Source organism: Rhinolophus sinicus, linkage group LG17 (genome assembly GCF_036562045.2).
Source record: "Rhinolophus sinicus isolate RSC01 linkage group LG17, ASM3656204v1, whole genome shotgun sequence".
In the NCBI taxonomy this organism is placed as follows: Eukaryota; Metazoa; Chordata; class Mammalia; order Chiroptera; family Rhinolophidae; genus Rhinolophus; species Rhinolophus sinicus.
The window spans coordinates 13540945-13559991 of NC_133766.1; the positions used below are offsets into that span (position 1 = coordinate 13540945).

The 19047-nt window shown below is 34.4% G+C and overlaps 1 protein-coding gene across 2 annotated transcripts in view; it reads left to right on the top strand.

The window, feature by feature from the left end:
• The window catches only part of SWT1 (SWT1 RNA endoribonuclease homolog), a 75307-nt gene that overhangs the window by 31884 nt on the left and 24376 nt on the right, over positions 1-19047 (top strand). For both annotated transcript variants that reach the window (XR_012492946.1, XM_019738097.2), the window contains exons 11-16: positions 485-627; positions 1933-2096; positions 3612-3750; positions 6818-6966; positions 8354-8538; positions 10932-11063. Coding sequence is in view for 1 of the 2 variants with exons in the window: in XM_019738097.2 (XP_019593656.2) it covers positions 485-627; positions 1933-2096; positions 3612-3750; positions 6818-6966; positions 8354-8538; positions 10932-11063 (912 nt within the window). In the remaining variant the exon portion in view is untranslated. The remainder of the gene's footprint in view (positions 1-484; positions 628-1932; positions 2097-3611; positions 3751-6817; positions 6967-8353; positions 8539-10931; positions 11064-19047) is intronic.

A 19047-nucleotide genomic window follows, 5' to 3' on the forward strand; every position in this document is an offset into this window, starting at 1 on the left:
GAAGCCTGCTTGCTAGACTCCAGAACAATTTCACAAACACTGATCTGATCATGTGACTTCCCCATTGAAGCCCTCACTTGTTTTTCCACGTATTAATGGCCTTGCCTTTTTCTGTAGCCACATAAACTGGTCTCATGCACTGTACTCTAATCATACTGACTTCTTACTGCAAACAGCAAACTCACACCATTTGTCTTAAGCTCACTTTGAGTAAGTTTGTAATTGCCTGCCCTGTATAAATGATTTCTCTGACTATGACTACGTATCTATTTATTTCTCTTTGGATGTTATTCTCAAAAGCTCATGTAATGTGACTCTATTATGTGTTAATTCCTTTATCTTCTCTATTTAAAAAAAAATGTTCTCTTTTGTTCATATATATGCTGAAAATCCCAAATCTCTGATTAGAGCCCATGTGTTTTTAGTTGTCATGTGATTTATCTTATCAAAAATAAAATATTTTTTCCTCCTAACCCAACCTTAGGGATGATAAAAATTTAAGAAACAAAGGCCTAATAAGTGGTGTGAAGTCACTCAGTAAAGAAGAATTGAGTGCAGAGTTCTTAAACTTATCTCTGAACACAGATGTATGTCAACAGCCTTGTATATCTAAGCAACAATTGAAAGGTAGTATTCTTACTACAAATAATTAGAAATATCTTATTTTATATACTAAGATTATGGATAGCAATTGGAATTAATAGCAGATTTTCATCTTGAACATTTAAAATAACATTGTTTGAAATATTTGCTCGCATGTAAATGGTAGAAATAAATGAAAATTATAATGGTAATTCAAAAGAAAACATAATTAACAGTATTGCCTTCTACATACACTCTTACAAATTAATTTGAATTTTTGTTTGTACGCGCACATTTTTACATAGTGGCTACAGGAAATATTCATTTGAAATGGAGATAAATTTTTAGTTTCATTTTAAAATTATTTTCAGATTCATAACTTTCTATTAATTCTATAAAAGCCCAATAATAGGAAAACTTGACTCTAGTAGTAGTGTTTTTTTGTTGTTAATTTTAAACTAGTAGTTAAGAAAGTTAAAGGCTTTCTTGCACCAGAATAATCTCTTTTTTTCTCCAGAATAATCTGTTCTATAGCTTGATATTTGATGAAATAGTATATTAAATCTGACATAATTTAAAAACACATACCACCTGTTCCCTTTGCGGGGAAAATAATTATTGAAGTCTCTAGTATTGTATGTACTTTTATGTATAACTGAAAAAATTCATATATACACATGATACTTATTTGACATTTTGGTAAAAACATTTCTTTAGTCATAATATTCAAAATGGCATTTAGAAGGAATAACAGGATATTCTAATATGGGTTTTTAGGGGTAAAATGTTTTCAGTTTAACTATTATATTACTGTCATTTTAAATCCTTAGTTTGTTTTTGTACAGATAAGCCATTTAATATTTTGAATTTTGCCGTAAAGAAATTATAGTCGGTTTTCAGGTATCAAAATAGTAATGTTGATTAAATAATATCAGTTAAAATAATAAAAAACTCATTTTAAAGGGGGAGGGATAAAAGTAGTTAAGTCAGAGATTTCGGTCCATTCAAAAAAATTTATGGATGTGAGTTTGAAGCATATGCTATTTTTGGAAGAAAACACATTTTGACCCATAATTCCTGGTTTTTCTGTTACAGGTAAATTCAAAGCATTATTGACATATTGTCAAACAGATAAAGCATTTGCTAATGTAATATGTTTATATTACATCTAAAACAATTATACTAGAGATACATGTTTCTAAATACTATTTTTAAAATAAAGTATTTGTTTTCTAGGTAATTCAAATACTAATTATATGCATAAAATGTTTATTATTTGTGACCAAATACTAATTATATATAAAATATTTAATGTTGCTGTCCTAAGTAAAGCTTGTAACTGTTTTAAAGAAGCAACATCTTTGGAAGAGAGTTTTGAGGAAGAATCTACAAATTCTGGACTGCCCATTCTACTTGAAAGCATAATATCTGATCTTGAAAAATCTCTTGGAACAGCTTTATCTTCAATATTAGAAACAGAAATGAAAATTGCTTTTGGAAACCTTTGGATGGAGGTGAGTATTTCAACCCTATTAGTTGAAAATTTATTCTTTATTGCTAAAGATCGGTTACCTTTTTTAAAGAAATTTTACTTGTATAAAATGTGTAAGCTTCATTGTAATAATCTATATCACGTATTTTTTCTTGACATTTTTGAAATAACATTTTGAAAATTAAATATGGACATTTCCTAAAGATTAGGGCTATATTAGTCATTTTTTTCAGTGAACAAATATGTATTGTGCATCTACTGTGTGTCAGACACTTTGTCCTCGTGGAGCTTAAGCTGAATTCAGAAAAACTCTGATATTTAGTTTATTTGAGTCAAAATGTCTGTTATAAGGAATTTCCCCAGCAATATATGTTCAGGAAAAGAAAGGAATATTTTGGCTTATGGTATGTAAATACAAGAATCAGTATAAATTCAATCATATTAGCAAGATATTTTGAATTTTGTTTAGATTCACATCTTTTCTGCAATAAGTAAAATGCCACATTTAGCAGGAGGGGCCTTTTTAGTTTAATGTTTATTTGCTGTTTACATTTATAGCTAGGAGAAACATTAGTTGCCATCAATTACAGATTGTATCTATTCCAGATACTCAGTGAGATTCTATGTTTGCCAATCCAGTGTGTTTGCTGCTTGATTATATTATCAAGTGTTGAACCAAGATGATGAAGAATGATCAGGTGAAAGATTCTAGGAGGGTTGACTTAAATTGGATATTTCATAACAGTCTAGGACAGTAACTTTATATGAATGAGACAAAAAAGAATGTGACGTCTTATGTTAAAGGATCAGTCTTTATAAACATCTTTGTAAGAGTGTAACAAGTGTCAATTATAATTGGCAACGTTTTTCCACATAGATTTTTTTCATCAGTTACGTGAAATAATTAGATTGATTTCCTCATAGAAATGACCATGTTGTAAAGTAGATTGATGATCTTTGCTAATTAAAACTGTGCTTCTCATTCTTTTTGCACAGATTGTTTCTGAAACTATATAAGGATTAATACTAACATGAATTTTACAGAAGCAATTTGCAATGGAATTAGCACTTTAAGATTATGATTGGCTTTTAATAAAACATCTTGTAGTTTAAAAAGAATTCAACTAGCTATATTTTGTCTAGAAATATATGCAGAAATTCCTAAATAAGTACAGTGACCTTTGAACAACGTGGGGGTTTGGGGTGCCAGCCACCCACACAGTTGAAAATCCACATATAAGTTTTATAATTCCCCCAAAACTTAACTACTAATAGCCTACCAGAAGCCTTTCTGATAACATCAACAGTCATGTATTATATACTTTATTCTCGCAATAAAGTAAGCTAGAAAAAAGAAAATGTTATTAAGAAAATCATAAGGAAAATACATTTACAGTACTGTGTATGTATATTGAGAAAAATTCACATATAACTGGACCTGCACAGTTCAAACCTATGTTGTTCAAGTGCCAACTGTACTTTTTAATAATAGGAATAATAAATCAGGAAATGCTCATTTTTTCTAAATACGTTTTAGATGCTGTACTTGAAACCACCATGGACGCTAATGCATTTATTACAGTGCTTTAGGAAACATTGGTTGGCTGTATTTGGATTAGTTATGGAAAAGAGCTTGCTTTTAACCATTGAGAGCTTGTATGAAAATCTCTGCAAAGGTATGAATCTTTTATGTTGTTTTTAGCAGTGTTGTATTAAAGTCAGTCTAGCAAATAATACTCCACGGAATGTGAAGCTAAATTAATAAAAAGTGTGTCAGTTGATTCTTAATCATTTATGCTTCCCATTAATAAAGGGAATTTGTGGCAGCTGGACGAATGGATGTGGGTCATAGAGCTCGTGACTATTAATGGTCTCATTGTTGGTGTTCCTGGGTATTGTGCATATATGATTTTTAATAATGTTTGCAAACTTTTAAAACTGTATTTGTTAGTTTATTCAAGTATGCAAATCAAGTTATTTAGATTTTTTTCTTTTTCATTTCTCACTGTGTTTAACACAAATTTTGACCCCATTTCATGGACTGATTTTAGAGATAGTGTATCAAGGTTTCTATCTAAAATATATGGGTAAGGAATAAGGAGCCTTAGGCTTTGGTGCATAGAGAATTTTCAAACCAGAAAAGACTGTAATCAACCACTTAGTTGGTGTGCTGAGCAGAACCTCAGGCTTCCTGAAGTTTCTCTGGAGCTGCCAGCATGTGGAGGTGGAGAGGCTGCTGGGAGGCCGGGGCCCTGGTGGGCCTTTGGCCTTCAACCCCAACTTTATAGCCTAGCAGCTTTCTTTGACCTCTTTATATATGGAGATTCTATGTCGGATTTGAGGGGGGAAAAAAAAGTTTGTCTGCTAAGAAGAACAAGATGTGAAAAGCCCTGACCTAATGTTATTAAAGCCCCTGTTTTGTGGTCAAGGAAACTAGCCTGGAGAGGGTAAGTGATTTGTCCAAAGTCAGAGAGCTGGAGTTGTCTTACTATACCTTTTAAAAAGCACAGTAAAACCCCAGGGGATCTAAAGTGTCCAGTCAGTGCCTTATGATGTGTCGTGAATACCTGTTTTTCAAAGTTACCACTTTTAAAATAAAGGTATTTTCCAGGCATTGTCTTTAACTATAGAAGTTATTTATTAGAGGTATTATTATATCAGGGTCATAGAACCACATGTTGTAAATGTCTTCAAAGCAGTTTCACAAGCTATATGGAAACATTTTTCATATCTTTTACTAGAGGCATGATTTAGTTGGTTCTATAAAAAGAGAAAGTCTGTAAACCATGTATGAACTTGAACAAGATTTAGTTTCAAAAGTGGGGTATCTAGTTGCCATCTTCCATTTGTCTGTTTCTTCCTGGGGTCGGCTGTGTTTTGCTCCTACAGCTAAGAGGTGGTAGGGGCAGCTCTAACTGGCAATAGGGAAAGACGTGAAGAGACGGTGACCATTCCTTCTGCTAAAAAATCATTTTTGGAGTCATTGTGTGCGTCATTTATTGATCCTTGGTCTAGAAGAATCTGATGCCTAATGTTTACTGACTTTGAACAGTGTTGAAAAAATGATAAAAGTGCTTTCTGCTCTAAAATAATTTTGAATTAGAAGAATCACAGTTTGTGATTTTGTTTACTACCTTGAATACTGTCCTCAGCTGTTGAGTTATACATAAGTGTTTAACTTCACTTGTACCACACCCGTATCCTTAGATCAAGTCACAGAAAATTCTGTGGAAAATGACTAGTTGCTTTTTCTAACTTTGTTATCCATATTAACTGTAGTCTAAATAATTATTGTTCTTATGTAAGCATTAAATTATTTCAATTATGTAGATTTGTCTTTATATTGTGTCTGCATACTGAATTTATCACTGCTATTTCCCGTTTGCCCTTAATCTTCATAAAGAGTTTTTGTAAGACAGAAATAAAATGATTAACTCAAGGATATGAGCCCTACTGAGCATAGACTTACGTTGGAGAAGCACCCTACAAAAAAGTTATGCCCAGTTTCTCCTCCTCGGGAGATTTTCTAGGTTCATCAAATCTCCATTCTGTTCTATGTGTAGAATCTCCTTCATCTCTTTCCCACCGGAATTTAAACTAGTCATTGACTTTAAAAATAACTAAAAGTGTTTTGTAAGGAAATATACTATTTGCTTGATAAAGGGGAAGCCAGAAACTCGGCTGTAACCATCACATTAGATTAGAATTTCTGAATGTTGTGTGGTCAGTTATTAAAATATGTTATTTTCATTTGACCTTTCAGTATTTCACAAGGAAATACTTGTTGTATAAGTGATACAGGGAACTCTTTGTTTGTTTTTAACTCAGAGTGCCAGTGAAAAAACCATACTGGTGTTTCGGAGAAAATGAACATTAAAAGAAAATAAAACATGTTGTAGCATGGCTATTTTAAATGCCTTTGAAAACTGTTATGTAGCATTTTATCTTAATAATGGAAGGAATTTTTTCTGAGTTTTGGTGACATTAGAAAGTTACTTAACTTCATTGTTCGTAACTTTTAAAATAGTTGAAATTATTGTCACCACCTCTCCTAATTGGTTTGAGACTTTAATGTAAGTAATTTTCGTTTCTCGAGAGAAAATCACTATACCCTTAGATGATTACTTGTAGATTAAGTCACTCTGCTAATTTATAGGGGAAAATATTCTGCCAGCTTCTTTTGTCCACAGCTTACTGTTACCCAAATTATTTATTTCTTGCTACAGTTGTGCTGAGCATAGAGAGAGAACACATTGTTTTCAATAAACTTAGTATTGCATTTCATGTAATGGACTATGAAGGTAAATCGTTACATAATAACTGAGTTGATTGAGTGGTGCCATGTAGAATTTATGAGCTTTCCACCAAAATGTGACTCTTCTGATGCCTGCACAGTAATCTCTTTGTGAAGCCTCAGTTTTGATATTTGTTTGGTGATTATCTTTCTTTTCTGAAGAGTACAATGTTCTTTCACTTTACTTTTACTTTGGAGTCGATCATGTTGAGGGAACTCCTGGAATCTGAATACACCATACCAGAATCCACTCCAAGAACTTTGTCTATAACTAAGTCTGTTCAATTGTTGCTTTTTACACCAGAGAGATAAATTAGAAGTGGCATATAGGTGTAAATGTGTACTCTTTTTAAATTTCATAATTAGTATTAGATTGACTTTCCAATGACATTTTTGTGTGGTATGCTCATTCTTAACATAGTTTCTCCTTCTTAATTTTCTGTTACCAGCTAACAAAACAGTGGATTTTACAACAGTGAAATTCTTGCTTCAGGATTCTCAAAGTCTGTTACATGCTTTCAGTACAAGATCAAATTATGATGGTATCCTTCCCCAGGCCTTTGCTCAAGTAAACAAACTACTGCAAACATTTACAGAGGTAAGATGCCTTTGGAATGCCATTAAGAGGAGTTAATCACATGTGTCCTAAAACATAGTTAGCAGACAACCATAGGTAAAGGATATTTTAATTCTAACTTATTCTAACATACTAAAGGCATTAAGCAATATATTAAGTGAAATGAATATGGAATAAGCAATTCTTACTACAAATGATAAAACGTACCCCCGGTCTTATACAATATAATACATATAATATAATATAATACCAGGTCTTATATTAATTTTTGCTCCAAAAGACACATTAGAGCTGACGGTCCGGCCAGGTCTTATTTTCGGGGAAACATGGTACTTCTATGCTTGTCTCCTTTTTCCTTCTCTACAACCAGCCTTTATTCTTGGCTTTACTGGTGGCCATAAAATACAGAAACATAGATAAACATACACTCAGTGGTTTATTGCTGCATATGATAATACGTGATATGTTCAATGTTTTATCCTTCATTAGCAATGCATAGTATAATGTGCTGTTTAAAACTGCAGTGAACGTAGCACATGAAAGTAAGCATTTCCATCAGTTCTTGCGCATGTTTCGGGGATGTGTTGCTTGTAAGTATTTATGAGCGCGACTTTTACTGAGTAAAGCTGTCTTTATATTCCTTTGCATCCGTAATTAAGGAGGTTCGATCTGTTTAAACATATTTCTAGACTTTATGGACACCCTAAATTTTTATTATTTGTACCATTATTCTTGTAGGCATCTAGGTTAAGAAAAATCTTAGGGCCCCTGAATCTAATGTTTGGCCAAGTTTTCTAAAATATTTCTTGCATACATTTTTCTTTTTATTCTGCTGTGATTTTTTTAAACCTAATTCAAGTTCTCAGTCCTCTTTTCCTGGATTATTTCAGTAGCCTTCTAACCACTTTCTTGCCTCTACTTTTTTCTGTTCCAGTTTGTCTTAGAGTGCAGTTTCGTGTATATCATTTCTTAAGTAAGAAACCTTCAGTGGTTCACTGTTCATAGAATAAGGTTCACATTCTATACTGATTTTTTTTTAACAGCCTTTTGAATCTCATGCTTTTTAGAAGATTATAAGGTGGTTGGAGGCTTGACTATACTTACTTATCCTTGTATCCTAGGTGCCTCTGCAGTTCAATACCATATGTGTGCAAGAGCTACAAGAGTATTCTTAAATTGATATTAGCATGTTAGCGAACAAAGGTCACTATAATAAATAGATTGGAAATCTTATTTGATATAAATGGAAAAGGAAAATTTATTTTAGCTCTGATACTTTTCTGGGAATATTCTGTACATAATCAAGGACAAAAAAAATAGTGAACACTTCCCAGAAAGCTAGAACATTGGCAATATTTTTTCTCTCACTTACTAGTGGCTGCATTTTATGTAATTCTTGTTTCTCCAGGTCAAGACAAAATTTAATCGAAATCCTTCTGAAAATACCGTGGGTAAAAAGCAAGAAGATACTTCTCCAATGAAGTCTAATAACCAAGAAATCATTTTCTCAGGTTCTCAACTTTCCCAACCCAACAGGCATCAAGAAATCTGGTCTATCCTAGAGAATGTTTGGATTACAATATATCAAAACAGGTACTAAATTGCGAAGAATTTTTGAATTTTAGGGTTTTGTATCATTACTGTTATTCATTGGACAGTTAGTGCTTGGGTTCTGAGATTAATGTACTAGATTATCTTATTGAAGGTCTTTTGCCAAATGGGTACCTTAGAAACAGTGATGCTTAAATAGGGGTGTGCGTCAGAATTATCTCAAGAGTCTTAAAAATATATATGCCTGCACTGTATCTGTAGAAATTCTGGTTCAGTAGGACTGAGGCGAAGTGAGATAGTACATTAAAAAAAAAAAATCTCTGCAGGTGATTCAGATGTGAAATCTTGGTGGAGAAGCATTGCCTCTATATATCAAAACCAAAGAATAGTTTCCTAGATTGGCTAAACAAAGTAAGAAGAGACAAAGATTAATAAAATTTAAAATAATTTAAGAAAAGGTCAGTCTGGATTAGGGAAAATTCATGTGAGATTTTTTAAAAAGGAAGATACTTTAATTTAGAAGGAAGAAACACTTTTATTACTTTCATACACATAAAATACCATAGTCTTGGTAAAATGAAAAGACAGAGATTATTTGTGAGTAGTTCTTTAAATAGGATGCTGCTGGTGTAACAAAAAATAATTTAAAGCATACTTCATAGTATGATTTTTTTGTTAAAGGGCTCAGGATGACTATTGTTTTGGATTAAGATTACCTACCTGTTCTAGCGAGATGTTCAGAAGAGCAGCAAAGTAATATTAGCACTCCATTTAAACATCTATTCTCAATCAGTCATCTATTACAACTCTGCAGATTTGGAACCCATTTTTAGTCCTTTGATATAGTTAATTTTTTTTTTCGTCAAAAAATGTATCATCCATCATACTAAAGAAGTATCTATACCTGATATAAGCTAAATAATATTTAAAAATTTGTATTTTCACATAAAGGATAGGTTTTGTTTGTTGGTTTTCTCTAGACTTAATAAATGTTTAATATATGTTTAATATTTTGGCTAATCAGATATTCTTGTTAGCGTAAGTTCCCCTACATAACAGGCAAAGTAAAATCGATTAAAACCATATCTAAGACATTTTAATCTTCCTTTCATTTAGAAAACATTTGAGTACTTGATGAACCTTAGAGCTAACATGTAATACATACATGTCTGTGGGATGTTATAGAATTTGGGATAATAGATTTTGCATTATAGTATTTCAGTAAGTGAAAAATGCTTACATTGCTTTATCAGTGTTTAGTTGATTAAAGCCTACTTCACTGTTTGCATGCCTGTTTGTGTACCTGAGTTACTGTAGAACTTTTCAACATGTTTGTGCTTGAGCCTTTCATGTAGAGATGGTCATTTGAAGGGTCTGGTAGGCCCCATGCACCATTACTCCGCATGATTGTAAATGGCATCTTCTTGTCCTGTGCTGTTCTTGTGGTTTAATAATCAGTTGTAAACTTACAGCACATCAGACCAGGTTTTTGTGTCTTTTCTATTTGTGAGGAATTTGAGTGTTAGATACTATCAATGATTAATACCTCCATGGATTTTAATAATGCTTGTCGCTAGTTGGTGGACTATGTGCGTTGCATAGTTTCTTCTTTCTAGAAACATTCCTGTATTTTTCAAATTGCATACGATGACTAGGCTTTAAATGTATAAAAATTTTTTTAAATAATATTTTTAAATAAAATAAGTTTATGGTTTTTATTTTTAAAATAATAGATGCCCCAAACCAGTGGTATTTCTGTACACTAGCAATGAACAATCTGAAAAGCAAGTAAAGAAAATAATTCTACTTATGTTATTAAAAGAATAAAATACTTAGGAATTAATGTAATTCAAGAAGGTGCAAAATTTATACACTGAAAACTATGAAACACTTTTGAAAGACATTAAAGAAGACCTAAATAGATGGAAAAATCCAGTGTTCATTAATAGGAACACTTAAGAAAATTAGAGGACTCACACTTCCCGATTTCAAAACTTACTACAATGCTACAGTATTCAAAACTGTGCTACTGGTATAAATATAGACATGTAAGTCAATGGACTAGAATTCAAAGTACAGAAACAAACACATACATCTATGGTCAGTTAATTTTGACAAGGATGCCAAGACCATTCGGTAGGGAAAGAATAGTCTCTTTAACAGATAGTGCTGGGACAACTCAGTAGAGTTGTCGCAAAAGAATAAAGTTGGACCTGACCTTATACTACATACAGAAAGTAACTCAAAATGGATAGATGACCTAAATATCAGAGCTAAACCTATAAAACTCTTAGAAGAAAACAGTGTAATTTAAATACATCAGCATTATGAGAGCTAAGTTATAAATAAGAGTTATTTTATACATTCGAAATGAAAATGCTGTAATTACAGTAAATACGCTTGTGTACCTATGAGTATCTTTTTCTCTATCTCAGCACAGATGTGTTTCAAAGATTGGGCTCGAATTCAGTTCTGACTTCTTCAAAAATAGCATCATTTGAAGAAGCATTTATATATCTTCAAAAGTTGATGGCCGCTGTGAAGGATATTCTTGAAGGAATTCAGAGGTAATCATAAATTAATTTTAAAGTTTTATTTATTACTTTTCTTTTTCTTCTAGTCTTATCGGCTTTTTCAGAGTTGCTAGGAATCTTCCAGCAAGTTTTATAAACTAATCACTTTTAGATTTAACTCTTCCCTTCTCTTGCAAAGAATCCTGTTTCTAGCTTGGACCATAAAAATGTTCCACTTTTTCCTTTCTGGAAAATATATATCATATTGTAAACTTCATAAGACACTTTATTTTCTTTATTAACTGTAGCTCCTAGAGCAGTGCCTGGCACATAATGGGCACTTGATAACTACTTGTTGAATAAATATATGTTGAGGTAATTATCACTGCCCTTTAAAAACAAATATATGGTTAATATTTGCTAACATGATGGTTGATTTCCTCCAATACAGTCTCACAGTACTATAAACTGAAAAAGTTTGAGAAGCAACATAGTCTTGCGATGTTTTGAGACTTATACATGTGGGATTATTTTAAATACTTGTGAAGCATGTAGAAAACATAGTGCCAGAAAGCTATAGAATGTGCCCTAGCACCTTTATAGCATGAAGTCAAATGCTTTCTTTTGTGACACTAAAGGAGAATACTAAACTTAACCTTGCAATTTTTTGGATCTATATCAAAATTGCTTGGCTTGAATTAGATGTGTAGCTTGCTCATAGAAGACTGCTGTTCTTTATAAATGAAAAAACAAAACCAAAACTGATTTGATTTTAGTATGTCCATGATTGGAAACCTTGGATTTTGGAAACAGTAGTTGGGGGTTTTGTTTTTTTCCTTTTCTCTTTAAGGGTTTTTTTGCAACTTTCTTCATCTCCTTGTTAATATATAAAGCATTTGCACTTTTTTTTGGATCCCAGTTAGCTAAATGATTCTTAGAATAAAAAAATTACCAAATCTTTTTGCCACCCTTAAGTTACTAGCAAGTTGAATATGTGGCGGATCCCAGGACAAGTTCCACATCATCTCTAAGTGCAAGTGGTCCTGTTTTATTTAAAGCAGCAGTAAATAAGAGTAGCTTTATGAGGGAGAAATAGTCAATTCTGACTTTAGCTGTGTAAACGCTATTGCATACTCTGGTACATGAAAGCCATGCCTGACACTGCCTTTTCTACAGACAGTGGGGATATCAGTCTGTGTTCAGTTACTCAACAGATGTGTATGGAGCACCAGCTATGCTAGGCATCATACTAGTCTCTGGGGAATCAAAGATAAATCAGATGCTGCCTCTGACTCCAGAGAGCTTGTAGAAAGAGTGCCAAACAGTCACATGAAAACAGGTAATTGCAATAGAGGGTTATTGATATTTTAAAGGGACCTATGCGGTGGAGAGAGGAAGGGTTTGGCAAAAGATGAGGCTGGATTGAGGTTGCAGGGGAATGTCTTGTAGGTCTTTCAAAGCACTTACCACATAGGTTTATAGTTCATCCATTCAGAGCTTTTAACTTTATGCCTTGATATAAGTGTTTCTGGTCCAAAGAGCTTTGGAAATATTCCATACTATACTATCCTCTTGGAAAATCACTATACATGTATCCATTAATATATTAATGGGTTTTATACACCTTTGCTGTAGAGAAGCCTTTAAAAAAATTTTTTTTAAAGTCTATTGGGGTGGCAATAGGTTTCAGAGAAGTCTTTTTTAATTTTAGGAGCTGTACACATATTGTTGCCTGGGTCCCGTACCCGAGAGATGCTGATGTAATGGGTTGGAGGGTGTGCCTGCCTGTCAGGATTTTAAAAATTTGTCCAGATGATTCTAATATGTAGGCAAGTTGAGAACCCTTAGCCAACTATGTTTAACCACTGGTTCTCAGACTGTGGTCAACAGAACCAGCGTCATCATCACCTCCTGGAACTTGTAAAAATATAATTCTCCAACCCTCCCAGACCTGCTGAATCAGAAACTCTGGGTGTGGGGCCCAGCAGACCGTGTCCTCCAGGTGGTTCTGTGCACTCAGGCCGAGCACCATAGGCTAAGTGGTGCTCAGCCGTGCCGGCCGATTCGAATCATCTGGGAGCTTTGAAAAACAGAACAATGTCCAGGTCCCACGCTAAACCTCATCAATCTGCATCTCTGGGACTGGGACCTGGGCATAAGCATTTTTCCAAACTCCCTGGGGGGTTCTCTTGTGAATCAGGGTGGAGAAGGTGCTGCGTATGTACCACCCACATGGCTGTCTGTAAAGAAGTGGATTTTAAGGCTGATACAATTTTGTTAATATTTCCTCTAAGGACAAGCACTTCCAGGAACAAGAAAATGTTAGTGGCTCTGCTACTTTCGATCCTGTGACCCGGGGTAAATGGTCTTAAGCCTCAGTCTTTCTCTACAAAACACGCACAGTGATGTCTTCCCAGAGCTTTTCAGAAAGTTATTGTCCTTTGGAAGTCAGGTGTCGGTATTCTTACCCAAACCAGTGATTCTCCGCTTACTTGTTGGGGAACTTGTTAGAAACGCAGAGTTCTAGATCTACCCCAGAATTATTGAAATCACAATATCTGTAGATATTTTGTAAAGGAGGGAAGTTGTGTTTTTAACACGCTTTCCAGGGGATTCGTGTGCAGGTGGCGGGGTTGGGGACCACACTTCAAGAAACCGATCCAACCTCCTGTAGTAAGTGTATCAGAACCTCTTTAGCTACCAGTAGAGGGCATTGTGGATAAAAAGTTTGCTCATTTCAGAATTCGTTAACAGGAAACGACTAAAATTGCCTGTTTTCCCCCCTTTCAGACAAATATGCATTTCAATCAAGAGTAATGGAAGTTAATAATTATATTATTTTGTCAAGTGCATATGTGATCTTAAAATTTTTAAAGAAAAAGTCACGTTAAATCAAAATAAGTTCTGTTAAAACTTCTTTTTGGGTAATTATGGATGGATTTTTAAATGTTTAAATGTTTAAACATTGAAAAATGCATTCAACTTTGTAGTGACTGCAAATTCATTAGCATTTTTCAATGCTTGTTAAAATGGAATAGTTTTATTTGGCTTTCAGTGAATAAATATCAACTCTATTTCTTATAGAAAATCATGTATGGTGTTACATTGGAAATCAATAATAAGATGACTTGTTAACCAGGGCCTTCAATTAAAAAAGTGAATGAAAATGTATTTGTTAACTAAGAGCTTGGGGTTCTAGTTCCAAGTTTATCCCTTTGTAGCTAACTTCGGACCTGTCATCTACCCTCTCTAAGGCAGTTTCTTTCTTTATTAAATGTGAGTCCTTCTTCAGAGTAATAAATGAGATGATACATGTGAAAATACTTTTTGAACTGTAATATATTTACAAGTCTTAGTCTTTGTTTTCTCCTTGAAGTTGGTATGTTAAATTTGAGATGTATAAAATGTGTATTTCAGTTTTAATAATTCGCTAAACAAGGTTGTAATAAGTTAAGATTGAAAATATTGGTGAAGCACTCCATAGTTACACATCTGGGAGTACAATACCTAATTTTGTAAAAGTTGAAAAACGAGTGGGTGTGTGGCTGATGCCTATAATTTCTGCACACTTTCTTCTTGGGCGGGAAAGGGAATTTAATGAACTTACTTGCTCTTGGGTTAGTTATTGCTTCTCTCTTTCTCATCTTTCCTTTTATGTGTATAATTTGAGCCCTTTTGTTAATGGCTTCCTTATAAACATTAGAGAAGCTGAGTCAATACTCTTTCCATGTAGACAAAAGTATTTTAAGATTTTATTTTTTTTTTAGGTCAGTACTATCTAGACTTACTTTGTACTTTAGTAAACTTATGCTTAGATGGATCAGGTTATTCTCCAGCTCGCAAAAACCTTTTGCTTAGTACATAAAAATTACAAAGTTTCATTTGGAATGAAAATTAATTGAAGAGTCATCTGGCAAATTCAAAAAATAAGAAAAGTTCTACTTGCACATGAATCAAAAAACGCCATTAAATGACTGTGTGTGTTTTGTGCTTAAACTGGCATCTCAACAAAGTTAACTAAACCGGTCTTATAGTCCAATTCTGAGGCATACTATGAATGTGTGCACCTTTAACTTGAAAGCTTACACTCAAAACAACAAGGAAACTGTTTGAAGTGTGTTTTTGTGTCTGTGAAGTAGATGAGCTGCCTGGTCAGAAGTAGAGGTAACTGGTTTGGTGGACATGGTCGTATTCGGCCTGGGCATTCGTGCCCGACTGTGGAATGTGATGCTGGGAAAGGAGACTTCTGCTTGGACTTGGGAAAGGAAGGTGATGAATTTTTATCATCTTCAAAGACTTTAATAATCTTCAAAACTTTAGTAAACTCTTACATTCCTCCGGCTTTGGTTTGAAATACTTTATGGAGCCTTTTTTCTAAAACGTGTTTATAGTCCACGAAGTTGGAATTTTATGTGTTTGTCATTTACATATATTTTGCTTATTAAGCCTCTGAAAAATGAATTTTCCTGTTACTCTCTTACCCCATTTTAATATAAGAACACAATATATACTAGTACGTATAACCATACATGATGTCTGGGAAAAGGGATTCTGCAATCACAGTGGCTTTTCAGACCCACTAATGATTTAGCTGCTTCAAAGACTGTGAAGTTTGCACTGGAGAGAATATTTTATTAACTTAATACTGTATGTCTTGATAGCTGACCTCTCAGAGTTTTAAAAAGGTTATTTAGAGAATGTCGGCCTTCAGTTGACACAAAGGAGCCCTCTTTAGGCTTCTTGGTTGTGGTTCCCTGGGTACAGCTCCTGGAGTATGATTCCTCTCTATCTTTACTGTGAACTAAAGAGAAAAATTAGTTCCCCCCACCTCCCAACATATAGCATCATTACAGGCATAGGATAACTATACACCTTCACATTCAAAAAGCAGGGAAATAAGAGGCACACAGGATCGCTAGCGATGCAAAAATCTGGCTGTGCACATGGCTGCCATTGCCTTGATTAGGGCTCCGTCCTGCCTGGGAATTGCTTACAGCTGCTCTTGACTCTGCTCTCTGGTTCTTGATTTTGGCCCCGGAACTTTTTCCCTAAGACACGTACGCTGCAACCGAGGAGCCTCGTCAGCCTGCTTCCTGCACATGAAAGGTAGGGAGCCCCAAGACCTCTTTTCGTTTTCTATTGTTTCTACCCTGCTTAGTCCAAGTGGTGATACCACTACCAGAGCAGTCCTCTGAAAAACTGGTTTCTATTCATCTTTTTGGGGTTTGCTCCATTGGACAAAAATAGCAACCTCACATTTCTTTGAAATAAACCCTTCTCTACCTTGGGTTCCTGGTGAAACTGCTGTGGGCAGTGCCCTTAAGATTTGTGGAAGTCCTGTTGTTTAATAGGATTTGTGAGGCACACTCTTAAAGGGCCTTTTGTCTGTCTGAAAAATTCTCCAAGGCATCTTCTTAGATCTTTCTGAGGTCTCAACAAAAGGTGTTACTGTAATGCTGTTGTCGCCTTCATCTTGAACCCATGTTTTCCTGCCATACTTGTTAAAGGTAGATATTGAATAGCACTTAAATTTCTAGCCTAAGATCAATTTAGTTGTTACTTCAGGAATTTTTTTATATACTTAATGCTTTTGCAGTATGTTTTCTGGGCTTATCACTAGATGTGTCTTATCCTCACCACCCTCCATACACGCTGTCTTTTTGTGATCTCGTTTACTGCCAACCTTTTCGTGAACATTATTTTTTATCTTACCTCTCTTAGTTCAATTGTGAATTTTTAGCTCATATTCTAAATGTTTAAAACTAAACTCATCATTCAGATGATGTCACCTGACTACTTTCTGTTTTCTTCTGTTTTTTTAAGGATTCTCTTATGTGTCCTTTAGATCCAATTTGTTCATTATATATTGTTCATACTAATTATAGGCTTGCTGACTTTTGAGCAGTTCTGAGATTTATGTTAAAATTCCAACTGTAATTGTGAGCTTTTCAGTTTCTTACTGTAACTCTGTCAACATGTGCTTTATGTATTTTGAGTTTATGGTGTATCTTCCTGGTGATTTGATCCGTTCAGCTGCTGTTAATACTTTTTGCCTTCAAGTTTATATTGTCACGTTAATACTGCTAGATGAGCTTTTTTTCTCCTGTTTTGTTAGTGTTTTTTTCCTTTATCTTCAATCGTATGGATATTTATTTATTTATTTATTTATTTACATGACGTATGATTGAGAATGTGCCTGAAGTCGCATAGTTTATGTGGCAGAATGGCTTATTGAACCTGGTCTGATTCTCGAGAACTCATTTTTAAATACACTAAACTTTCGCACTGAATAAATGACGTTACTTTTATTCAATAGGTAATTTTTAGTTGGACTCAGAGCACTTTAGAAAATTTCTAAATTTAATTTAAAAGATTATATGTCTGACAAAAAAATAGAAAATATCTTTGCCTTAGAAGGATATTCACCTTCTTCATTTGTTTTTCGGAATCTGTCTTTTCTTTTCTGAGAGGGGAACGAGTCCACTTGTCTTGGCTGAGATGAATATCCCAAAAAGGTTTCCACTGGTAAATAGTCTTGTCTCAAGAGACAGGTGTTAACAAATGAAACAAGTGGGATAATAAAAGCGGGGGAAAACAACTATATCTGAGATGATATTGCTGATTGTCAACAGCATGTCATTTGAAAGAGTGGTTAAAACCTGTCTTAAAGCTGGAATAAAAATGTCCATCCTATGGCATAGCCAGACTAGGTGAGGGCTAAGTTAGCATCTGTGTACCAAAGTAGCATTCATAGGAAAACAAAACAGGCAAACTGGTTGTTTTGGCACATTTTAAAAATATGTCATTTGTTTGAACTTACTTTGCAATGGGTTGGGTGAGTATTTTAGAAGTGCCTTAGAATTTACCCAGCATAGTTGAATGGAACACAGTATTTCTAAAATTGAGACGAGAAAGGAAAACACTGGTTATTTATTGAGAGGATGAGTACACGTGGTGTCTTATATTGTCCCCCAAAGGCAAGTGTGATGCTGGAAATTTGAGGTGAAAACACACAAAGAAGTGTAGAAGACACTGGAAAGCAGTGGGGAGCAAAGAGCAAGGGCAGAAACTGGATGAGAGGATCCAAGACGTTTTCCTTTGAACAGTGATGGGGTGCTGGTGCCTCTGTTGTATTGGCGGCAGCGGCGACACAGGCTGAAGATGAATTACCAGAAGGACAGAATGGAAAGGTCAAGAGACTGGTATCACACATGTCAAGGAAGGTGTTCTAAACGAAAAGGAATCTTTAAGTGTCATGTTACTACTCCTGGAGGCCATATAAGATTAAGATTAAAAGGTGCTTTAGATGGAGTAACTTAGAAGTCACTGGTGAGTTTGCCAGTGGCAGTTGCACGAGTGTTGGGGCAGATGTCAGTTACCAGTAGGCCAAGGCGGGACTTGGAGGTAAGGAACAGAAACGCAGAAGGACATCACAAGGTCAGGGAAGAGACTGTTTTTGGTTTCCTTGAGGAAACAAAGGGTCAAATCAGCATAACTGTTTCTTAGATAATATATGGAAAGATACAGCTATTCATAATAAAGTCAGAATTACAGAAAAAAATAAAGTTAAGAAAAAATGACACATGAAGTTATTGCTGACCTTTTCCCTTGAGTAATTCTAAAACTTCTGGTTCCTCGAAAAGGCCTTTCTGCTGGACAGCGTCTGCCTTCTTGTAAGTGGAATCATGTAGTATTTGTCCTTCTGTGACAGGCTTATTTTACTTAATATAATGTTTTCAAGGTTCATCCATGTTATAGCATGTGTCAGAATCCTTCCTTTTAAAGTTGAATAATATTCCATTGTACGCCTATATCACATTTTGTTCATTCATTCATCTGTTGAGGGACAGTTAGGTTGCTACCCTGAAGATGGGTGTGCAGGCATCTCTTTGAGTCTCTGCTTTCAGTTTTTGAGGATATATGCCCAGAAGTTGAATTGCTGTTTCATGTGATAATTCTATTTTTAAGTTTTTGAGGAACCATTATACTGTTTTCCATAGCGGTTATATCATTTTATATTCACCAGTGTTCCAGTTTC